Genomic DNA, 12,239 nt, shown 5'->3' with positions numbered 1-12,239 from the left:
CATAAACACTCATTTGAAGGTTGGTTTACTTTCAGAGCTGATTCAACAAACACTTCTTCCTCCTGCATTCAGCTGCTTTGTTTAGTCTTGAGGAAACACAAGAAGACAATGCCACATTTCCTCCTGGTCGCCGCCTCGCTTTCCGAGACAAAAGAGAAGCCAAGTTTATAACGTCCTGAGAGGATCGAGGGTACAAGAAAACCAGACGCCTTTGTAGACTTTCAGATTCGCCCTTATTGCTGATTTATTTTGTGATTGAAGTTCCTGCCTTCACTTCCTGTTCATCGCCTGGCTTGTCTTTCAGAGTCTTTTCTGACATGTTAACTTTCTTTTTAGTACAGTCTTTGTTGACCTTCTATCAACCTTCATTTCTGTCATTTTAAGCTGATGGGATCAAACTGTGGGAGGCAACAAGTACTGTAGCACGATTTAAACAAAGACCTGTCATCTTCAACATATCTTCCCAAACATGTTGATCTGAAGATGGTGATCCTAAGCAATATATCGGAGGAAAAACAACAAAAAATGCCACGTTTCCTCCTGGTCTCGGGCTCGCTTTCTGACGGCCAAAACACAAAAGAGTAGCCCAGTTTAAAACGTCCTGAGAGGATCGAGGGTGAAAGAAAACCAGGCGCCTTTTTTTACCATTATGGTTCATTTCTAATGTGATTGAAGTTCCTGCCTTCCCTTCCTGTTCATCGCCTGGCTTGTCTTTCAGAGTCATTTCTGACATGTTAACTTTCTTTTTAGTACAGTCTTTGTTGACCTTCTATCAACCTTCATTTCTGTCATTTAAAACTGATAGGATCAACACATTGGGAGGTTGCAAGTACTCTAGCACGATTCAAACAAAGACCTGTAATCTTCAACATATATCCCAACCCAGTCTCACGGCATTTCGTGTATTAGTCACGAAATACATTGAATCTATTGATTCGTGTTCACCAACACGATTTTCCCCTTTTTTTCGTGTCACACAGAACGATTTTAAAAGCAATGTATTTCTATTGGTAGTATGTTTCGTGCCTGCAACACGTCTTTTTGTCCGGTCGGGTCTTGGAAGACCAGAAGCTGTGTGGTTCATAAAAATATGTTCTTACTCAATATCTTACCCTAAGCCTAACCCTATCCCTTTTATTTTAAATTGTATAATGTCTGAGTTTTGTTGCCGTCAGTGAGGAAAAGAAATGTCTCAGAGCCTCAGAATACTGACATCTGTATTTTATGTCATCTCTTTTTCCTTCTAATTTGTTATTATTTGGTGCAGGCACGAAACATACTACCAATATAAATACATTGCTTCTAAAATCGTTCTGTGTCAGAATACTGAAATCTGTATTTTTTTAAATGTCTTTTTCCTTCTAATTTGTTATTATTTACATTGCTTTTTAAATCGTTCTGTGTGACACGAAAAAAATGGCGAAATCGTGTTGGTGAACACGAATCAATAGATTAATTTTGGGACTATAACACGAAATGCCGTGAGACTGTGTTGTATCTTCCCTCATACATTGATCTGAAGATGGTGATCCTAAGCTAAATATCTCAGCGTTTTAAAGACAAAGCCACATTTCCTCCTGGCTCACTTTCTGACGGCCATAACACAAAAGAGTTTATAACGTCCTGAGAGGATCAAAGGTACAAGAAAACCAGACGCCTTTTTTACCCTTATGGTTAATTTCTAATGTGCTTGAAGTTCCCGCCTTCACTTCCTGTTTTCCCATCGCCTTTTCCTTTTCCTTGTCGTTCCCACTTTCTCTTTTAGTCTTTGTTCCCTTTCCATCACACTTGATTCCTGTCATCTAAAGCTGATTGATTCCAGATGTACTGACGGTTAAAAGTACTGTTATACTTAGGTCTGAAGATGGAGATCCAAGTATATTTAAGTAAGTATTTGTGCTCAAGGTTACAAGTACACTAGGCCCTTTTTGTTAACCTTCACATTGACCCTTTTTGTTATCTTTCACATTGACCCTTTTTGCTAATTTCTAATGTGATCTAAGTTCCTGAGTTCACTTCCTGTTTCCTTCACTATACAGCCTTTCTCTTTATAGTCCATCCTGTCATTTAGTCTTATTTAAAGCTGAATGAAGTGCCGGATGCTTCCTGATTCATTGATGGTAAAGCTCTACTTGCACTCTGAATGCATCTCCTTCATGAATGAATTAATGACTGATTGAACTCCAGCAGTATTATTTTAGAGATGTTATATGTGTAACTGCTATGCCTGCCATCTCTGCTCTGGGTCATTGTGTTGTCTCCTGGGTTCTGTGGTGCTCGGAGTATGTCTTTTTATTTTCTTCCTCCCAACCCCCATCCCCTCAGGAAGCCTTTTGCCTCCTGTCAGGTCATCATTGAAAATAAAAATGTGTTCTTAATTGATTTTCCTGGCTAAATAAAGGTTATACTACTACTACTACTACTACTACTACTACTACTACTACTACTACTACTACTACTACTACTACTACTACTGATAAGTTCTTAAAAGTTGTATAACCAGTGAATCTTACCAAGTGAATTTAGTTTTCATATTAATACGTTTGCATTAAAGGTGGGGTAGGTAAGTTTGAGAAACCGGCTCGAGATACACTTTTTGTTATATTCCATGGAATGCTCTTAACATCCAGATAGCAATGAATATCTTAAGTGCTTTGACAAAAAATACATAAAGAAATATCATCTGTGGAAGCTGTAGTACTGTAAACAGCACGACCAATCATCTGAGCCGGCCCGGCTAAAGTAACTGGATGTTCTACCTGCCTGTCAGCCTTCCATCTGTGCACAAACTTATCTGGTGCCCTCATTGGTCATGTGCGCGTTCGTGTGTGTTGGAGGAGGGGCTCTGTAAGGAAGTGGCAGATTTTTTCCGGTTGTGTATTTTCAAATTCTAGCGCACTCGAGCCGGTTTCTCAAAATTACCTACCCCACCTTTAAGTTGGTGATTTGATTTGTTGTTAATTTTAGACTTTTCAATGCATTTTGTATCTCTGTATAATAGCGCTTGCGAGAAAAGGCAATTTCAGTTTTGCGACAGAAGTGTTCAACGTGGCACTTCCTTTAAATGTAAGTTGTGATTCTACAAAAAATGATTCATCGTGGATTTATTTACAGTCATTCAAATCATATTTCAGATCAGGAGTCCAAGCTCCTTTTCTCTGGAACCTACTTGCTGTTTTCATCAGAGAGGCAGACAGTGTCCAAACTTTTAAGAGCGCGTTGAAGACCTACATTTTCAACAAAGCCTTCAGTTAGAGCTGGCATTTTATGGTATTCATTTGAATGTTTTATGTATTTCAGACACGCAACCTCAGACTCTCGTTCATTTCAGTTTTGCTACAGAAGTGTTGAACGTGACCCATCCTGAAGTTGTGATTCTACAAAAAATGATTCATCGTGGATTTATTTACAGTCATTCAAATCATATTGCATCACATAATGCCTCTGAAATCCTCCTCCTACCCAGAGTCTTTCCAGTGTTCAGTGAACGGACGTTACTGTTATTGGTAAAGTCCAGGCGGTGCAGTGTGGTCGGGCCTCTTCTCAGAGTTCCCAGAGTTCCCAGAGTGCTTTGGGGCGTTGGTAGCGTTGGTAGCGTTAGCATCGAGGCCCAGCGAGCGTCGGTACGCAGCGGAGAGACGGTACAGCACGTCGGGTCGAGGGCCGGGGTGAGAGTCTGCTTTCTGGGTCATCAGCATCTCAAACAGGGTGCTGACCTCAGAGAGCAGCGCCCCCCCCAGAGGACCCTCTTTCTCTGGAGTCTTACCTAAAGGACGGAGAGGAGGAGGGGAAATAATGTTCTTTAAAATGATAAAAAAATCATTGAATTCAGCTTCAAACATTTCCTTTCATCCAAGATGCAAAGGTTTCAATGTCCTATGCACATATACAGTGAATACATGGCAATGATCTACATTTGTGATCAATTAAGTGTATGTAATGTTATGATATCTTCCCAATTCAAATCTAATTGTATGGCGTTGTACAGTATGTTGTATAAACTGTATGTAGGCCTATAAATGTCTATCTATACTGTATGTCTGCGCCTTTATATTCAACTAAATGCATTATAGTGACTTTATGTGTGCTTTCGGTCTAAAGGTCAATAAGAATCAGATTTTGATCACAAAAAATGAAATAAAATCTAACATTTACTCTAGATTTCAGAGTTATTGTTTTTAAGTTTATGTTTTTACCGAATGTGGAGAAGGAGGAGGAGTCCAGGGTGTCCCGGGGGGGAAGCTCACTTTCAGGGGACGGTGGCCCGGTGGGGTCAAAGACGTTGTCGTGGTAATCACTGCTGAGCGGGAGAGAGAGGCGGGCCATCCAGGACGGATCGCTGACCTCCGAGAACACGTCGTCTGCAGAAAGAGAAAGAGATTCATTTTAAAGGTCACCTATTGTGCAAAATGCACTTTTTCATGTGTTTTAAGGCACGGACACACCAGGCCGATTATCGGCGTCGGTGGGCGTCACGCCCTACTCAGATTGGTGTGTCCCGCACCGTCGGGTCTTTTCAGCCGTGCCGACGCCTTTTGTTGAATCGGCGGGCAGTCGGCCAAAGGCCGTCGGCCAAAGAAATCACTCTGATTGGCTGCTCAGCTTAGCGAATCAGTGCATGAGAAGCGAAACGGAAGTGAGGGACCCAAACAAACGATTAAGAAGGCCAATCTGAGATTTCATTTAACTCCAGCTCTCGACACAGGTTGGGGAAAGCCCCGTGAGCTTCTGGCTGTAGAGTGAACATGGAACGCATGCTATGTGTTGTTTGTTTATATCACGCAGCCTGTTCTTCTTCTCTCGGTGTATCACGCAGTCTGTTCTTCTTCTCTCGGTGTATCACGCAGTCTGTCTTCTGGTTGTTGCCTCTTTTGAATGACGAATACACACTACCGCCGCCTGCTGGTAAGGAGAGTTATTGCCACTCACGCATGCGCAGTTCGTACGTGCTACTTGGCCGTCGGCTGAAGTCTTTGCGGTGTGTTCCAGTGCGACTGTTGGCCAAGACGCAGAGACGTGAGGCGACACAACAGTCGGGTCCGTCTGGACGTGTTCTTTGGTGTCAGTTTGGTGTGTCAGGGCCTTTATACATCAACATGTGTCCCCTCTTCTTCATGTCTCTTCTTCATCAACATGTGTCCCCTCTTCTTCATGTCTCTTCTTCATCAACATGTGTCCCCTCTTCTTCATGTCTCTTCTTCATCAACATGTGTCCCCTCTTCTTCATGTCTCTTCTTCATCAACATGTGTGCCCTCTTCTTCATGTCTCTTCTACATCAACATGTGTCCCCTCTTCTTCATGTCTCTTCTACATCAACATGTGTCCCCTCTTCTTCATGTCTCTTCTACATCAACATGTGTCCCCTCTTCTTCATGTCTCTTCTACATCAACATGTGTCCCCTCTTCTTCATGTCTCTTCTACATCAACATGTGTCCCCTCTTCTTCATGTCTCTTCTTCATCAACATGTGTCCCCTCTTCTTCATGTCTCTTCTTCATCAACATGTGTCCCCTCTTCTTCATGTCTCATCTTCATCAACATGTGTCCCCTCTTCTTCATGTCTCTTCTTCATCAACATGTGTCCCCTCTTCTTCATGTCTCTTCTTCATCAACATGTGTGCCCTCTTCTTCATGTCTCTTCTACATCAACATGTGTCCCCTCTTCTTCATGTCTCTTCTACATCAACATGTGTCCCCTCTTCTTCATGTCTCTTCTACATCAACATGTGTCCCCTCTTCTTCATGTCTCTTCTACATCAACATGTGTCCCCTCTTCTTCATGTCTCTTCTACATCAACATGTGTCCCCTCTTCTTCATGTCTCTTCTTCATCAACATGTGTCCCCTCTTCTTCATGTCTCTTCTTCATCAACATGTGTCCCCTCTTCTTCATGTCTCTTCTACATCAACATGTGTCCCCTCTTCTTCATGTCTCTTCTTCATCAACATGTGTCCCCCTCTTCTTCATGTCTCTTCTTCATCAACATGTGTCCCCTCTTCTTCATGTCTCTTCTTCATCAACATGTGTCCCCTCTTCTTCATGTCTCTTCTTCATCAACATGTGTCCCCTCTTCTTCATGTCTCTTCTTCATCAACATGTGTGCCCTCTTCTTCATGTCTCTTCTACATCAACATGTGTCCCCTCTTCTTCATGTCTCTTCTACATCAACATGTGTCCCCTCTTCTTCATGTCTCTTCTACATCAACATGTGTCCCCTCTTCTTCATGTCTCTTCTACATCAACATGTGTCCCCTCTTCTTCATGTCTCTTCTACATCAACATGTGTCCCCTCTTCTTCATGTCTCTTCTACATCAACATGTGTCCCCTCTTCTTCATGTCTCTTCTACATCAACATGTGTCCCCTCTTCTTCATGTCTCTTCTTCATCAACATGTGTCCCCTCTTCTTCATGTCTCTTCTTCATCAACATGTGTCCCCTCTTCTTCATGTCTCTTCTTCATCAACATGTGTCCCCTCTTCTTCATGTCTCTTCTTCATCAACATGTGTCCCCTCTTCTTCATGTCTCTTCTTCATCAACATGTGTGCCCTCTTCTTCATGTCTCTTCTACAACAACATGTGTCCCCTCTTCTTCATGTCTCTTCTTCATCAACATGTGTCCCCCTCTTCTTCATGTCTCTTCTTCATCAACATGTGTCCCCTCTTCTTCATGTCTCTTCTTCATCAACATGTGTGCCCTCTTCTTCATGTCTCTTCTACAACAACATGTGTCCCCTCTTCTTCATGTCTCTTCTTCATCAACATGTGTCCCCTCTTCTTCATGTCTCTTCTTCATCAACATGTGTCCCCTCTTCTTCATGTCTCTTCTTCATCAACATGTGTCCCCTCTTCTTCATGTCTCTTCTTCATCAACATGTGTCCCCTCTTCTTCATGTCTCTTCTTCATCAACATGTGTCCCCTCTTCTTCATGTCTCTTCTTCATCAACATGTGTCCCCTCTGTGGAAAGAGACTCTGAAAGTTTCAGGAACAAAGATTCTCTCTCTTTTTGATCCATTTTTATAAAAACCTATCTGAAAATGAACTGATCAGATTTTGCCCACTTTATGATGTCATAACGATGTTTTGTCTTGTGTAACCATCAGCCAATCAGCAACCAAGGTAACCCCCCCCCCCCCCCCCCCCCCCCTTATCACCTGAATCTCCTCCTAGAGCACCATTGAGTTCTTTGTAACCAAATGTCTCTCAGAGGGGCGTGGGGAGGGGCTCCTTATTTTCATCTAAAGTAACAGACAGAGAATCAGCACTTTGGAAACAGGGTGTTTTGGGTTGACACTGTATAATGGGGTAGTAGGCTGTGGTGCAGTAGATAGTGCGTTGGTGTTCAGATCAGGGGAGCACAGGTTCAAACCCCACTGCAGTCAGCATGTCGTTGTGTCCCTGAGACACTTCACCCCAAAGTGCTCCTATGGGGATTGTCCACAGTATTGAGTATGTAAGTCGCTTTGGATAAAAGCGTCTAACAAGTGACATGTACTGTAATGTAATGTAATGTAGGGAAAGTACAAGATATCAAACAATTGGTATCAAAACTAGTCCAGTACTTCAGTAAATGTTACTTAGAGTCTAAAGTAACATTTAATGAAGTACTGGACTAGTCTTCAGTTAATCCACAGACACGGTTATAACTCCATATTCTAAGCAGTCTAAAGTTTAGACTGCTTAGAATATGGAGTTATAACCGTGTCTGTGGATGAACTGAAGCATCCTCCCCTTGTTTCTCTCTCACTGCTGGAGGAGAAGGAGGCAGGAAGGGAAGAAGGAAAGGAAGCGACAAAGTGTTTTATCTGTCAACAGGATCATCCTCCGCAGCGTCCTTCGCTCTGAAAGAATTCGGCTAAACATCACGTCCTTAGCGCCATCAAATACCTCTATTACAGTGTCTGTGAGAGGAGTAAACATCGGGTGTGTCTGTCGCACAAACCAAAGATTATACGTCTCATTTCATTTATTTATTTTCTGTAAAACATGCTGGGAAAAAGTGAAAGGAAGCAGTTTAGTGTCTCTGATCCTCATCACTTCCTGTTGACGTGCTGTGGTCGTGTTATCTGCTCGCACAACAACATCCGTCTAAGAGCTATTTTTAAGATTCATCTGATCTGATCTGAAACAATGGAGATCTGTCAGCACGTCGCTGGCAGACCTTCATGAGGACGGTTATTGACGTAAGTCGAGACAACAGCTTCATGAACAGACGCTCAGACGCCAGCTCACATTGACATCAACAACACTTTATACTTTTCTTATTATATGAAACACATAACAAACTATGTTTAGTACTTAACAAGCTCTGTCTGCATACATGGAGACAGACTGAGGAACAAATGCATTTATGTTTGGATCAGCTGGTGAGTTTTGAAGTCATTAAAAAAGGTCTTTGGGTTTATCAATTCACTTTCCTCTTCTATTTGTACCTTAAATATTGTATTACTTTATAGTTTTGGCGAAATTAACAATATTTGTGATTGCTCACCTCAGATATATTTTCTAAATATTGTAATGAGTGCATTCTAATCAAACATAGATAGTAGTTATATGATATTTCATTTATTAGTTACTTCAAATGTGTTTAAAATGCTGTAAATAGATACGATTATTATTGGACCAGTGGTTATTTTTTAACTTTTTGTATTTTTTTTCAAAGCAACCACACCTTGCTAAAGAGTGCCCATGCTATCCTTAGCAACAGTATGTTATCCTTAGCAACGGTCTGCTATTAAAAAAGCCCAGAATGCAGAATTTTCCAATCGACCAATCGCAGCATCGAGTATTCAGCTTAGTCTTGTAATACATTTCTGATATACAAGGTGGTAAGATTCGCTGAATCAACGCAAACAATAACACTACTATTAGATAATTCTCAATGCAAAACATTTTTACTTGATGTTGAAAAGGTAGAGATGTAAGTAAGCGGTGATTAATTCTAATCAGATGAATGAAGCGGAGTAAAAACGTTAAACTAGCTGAGACTGATCAGCCTGCTGCGGTCCCCTTCATCTAACCACAACCAGATGAGGGGAATAAACTCTCCTCTCCACATCACACACACACACACACACACACACACACACACACTACACACACACACACACTACACCCCACACACACACACACCACACACACACACACAAACACACTACACCACACACACACACACACACACACACACACAACACACACACACACACACACACACACACACACACACACACACACACACACACAACACACACACACACACACACTACACACACACACACACACACACACACACACACACACACACACACACACACACACACACACACACACACACACACACACACACACACACACACACACACACACACACACACACACACCTGGGATAACACACACACACACACACACACACACACACACACACACACACACACACACACACACACACACACACACACACACACACACACACACACACACACCGGTGGCACAGACCGCCCTCTGAGTTAACCCTCCTCCTCTTTCCTCCTTTTGTCCGTGCAGGATTTTACCAAACATGAAATTCTCTCTCAGTTACAAACGCATCCAGTTTCAGATCCTCAGAGATTAAACACTGAACTGTTTAACCTGTAAACTAAACCCTCCTCCTTAAATCTTTGGTGCATAAATTCACAGTGTGCATCACTGAAAGACAGAAAGACAGATATGCGATGTCAGTGTCCTGTCAGTGATACGTTCTGTGCTACCTTCATCTAATATCCAGAGATTTCAGCCTTAAATGTTACTTCGATTTGCACGGAAAATCATCCAGTTCTACTGTATTACAAATATAAATACAGAAGACTTCCTCTTATTGTAAACAATCCCATTTAAGTATTGATTGATCAATTGTTTTCATTAAATCAGCTTTAATCGATATATCTCTTCAGTGTGTTCAAACTGTTTTTGACATCAGTTAAAATTTGTTTTTTAACGTCAAAAAAGGTCGATTGAAGCAAATTTGGTTGGATAAAGACATGTTGTAAACTTGGAACTAATAATGATATCTTAATTCAACAAATTTGCTTAATTTTGGTTATTTTAATTTGTTTTAATTAAAGCTACTCTGATCACACACTTCAGAAATACTCGTCCATCCCCTCCACTGGTATCTAACTCTTAAAATACTACAGTCCTATTGATAGTCGTGTAACCAAATCTTCATCTGCAACTGTGCACAAATACAGGCTTCAAACTCAACAAATACACATGCAAAACAAGAACACACACACACACACACACACACACACACACACACACACACACACACACACACACACACACACACACACACACACACACACACACTAACCTGAACCTGAGGGGTTTTGTCTATTTGACATCAAAGTAAAAACAAAATCACATGCAAAGGGAGCTGTGAAAATGTAGTTCACATGACACCATCCTAAACGTAACAATAGCAATGATAGGCACGACCCGAGTTCTCACATCTGAGACAAAAACACACACACACGCACACACACACACACACACACACACACACACACACACACACACACACATCACACACACACACACACACACACACACACCACACACACACAACACACACACACACACACACACCACACACACACACACACACACACACACACACACACACACACACACACACACACACACACACACACACACACACACACACACACACACACACACACACACACACACACACACACACACACACACACACACACACACACCACACACACACACACACACACACACACACACACACACACACACACACACACACACACACACACACACACACACACACACACACACACACACACACAGTCACACTCAACACCTGTAATATCATCTTCAGACAAAGAGACCGGTTTATCTTGGTGTGATTCATCACAGCAGTCCTTCAAAAAGTAGTTACAGGACACACATGTAGTAGAGAGGAATGTGTTAAAGCTTTGACGGCTTCATCAAACACACACACACACACACACACACACACACACACACACACACACACACACACACACACACACACACTGTCAAAGGTCTCTGGTGTGAGTTACACTGATAGCACAGCCTGCAGCGTGGAGGTGAGTCAAGCATCACACACATAACACACACACACACTCCCACGCACACACACACACACACACACACACACACACACACACACACACACACACACACACACACACACACACACACACACACACACACACACACACACACACACACACACACACACCACACACACACACACACACACACACACACACACACACACACACACACACACACACACACACACACACACACACACACACACACACACACACACACACACACACTCCCACACACTCTTTATGTGTGTCTCTCTCTTTCTCCTGCCATAAAGTGCAGCTCGCTCCATCATCAGCCGGTAAACCCCTCCACTCGCCCCCCGGGCTCAGAACTCTACAATAGCAGGAAGAAACTGTTTGACACTCACTCAGACACACACACACACACACACACACACACACACACACACACACACACACACACACACACACACACACACACACACACACACACACACACACCACACACACACACACACACACACACACACACACACACACACACACACACACACACACACACACACACACACCACACACACACACACACACACCACACACACCACACACACACACACACACACACACACACACACACACACACACACACACACACACACACACACACACACACACACACACACACACACACACACACACACACACACACACCACACACACACCACACACACACACACACACATAAGACCATGCCCATTATCTTGGACCAGTATACATTACTACTATGAATACTGGTGTGACTGGTACCTCACACCATGACTTTAAATGGCACCAAATAAGGGCAAGGCTACAGCCCCGGAAGAAAAATAATAACGAATGACTCGTTTATTTTACAATGGATTACATTTAGTTGACACTTTTATCCAAAGTGAATTACAATAAGTGCAATCAACCACTAAGATAGCTTTCATTATTACACGGCTTGGTCGAATACTAGATTCTGATTGGTCAATTAAGACATTCCGGAGGTCTGTTCATTTCCGCTAACAGACCGTTGCTAAGGAGAACAGACCGTTGCTAAGGAGGATCAAGGGACTATACTAGAAGTCTGGTCTATTTAACG

At 42.4% G+C, this 12,239-nt stretch overlaps 1 protein-coding gene across 1 annotated transcript in view; it reads right to left on the bottom strand.

Annotated features, from left to right (window-relative positions):
* Window positions 1-3,088: 3,088 nt before the first annotated feature.
* The window catches only part of pcdh12 (protocadherin 12), a 24,754-nt gene continuing 15,603 nt past the window's right edge, over window positions 3,089-12,239 (bottom strand). Inside the window, exons 4-5 of the mRNA XM_034114119.1 lie at window positions 4,197-4,361; window positions 3,089-3,766 (exon numbers count right to left, since the gene is read on the bottom strand). Coding sequence (XP_033970010.1) covers window positions 3,501-3,766; window positions 4,197-4,361 — 431 coding nt within the window. The 3' untranslated portion in view covers window positions 3,089-3,500. The remainder of the gene's footprint in view (window positions 3,767-4,196; window positions 4,362-12,239) is intronic.

This window comes from Trematomus bernacchii, unplaced genomic scaffold (genome assembly GCF_902827165.1).
Source record: "Trematomus bernacchii unplaced genomic scaffold, fTreBer1.1, whole genome shotgun sequence".
In the NCBI taxonomy this organism is placed as follows: domain Eukaryota; kingdom Metazoa; phylum Chordata; class Actinopteri; order Perciformes; family Nototheniidae; genus Trematomus; species Trematomus bernacchii.
Note: the sequence above shows the minus strand (reverse complement) of the source record. Positions and strands in the feature narration are given on the sequence as shown.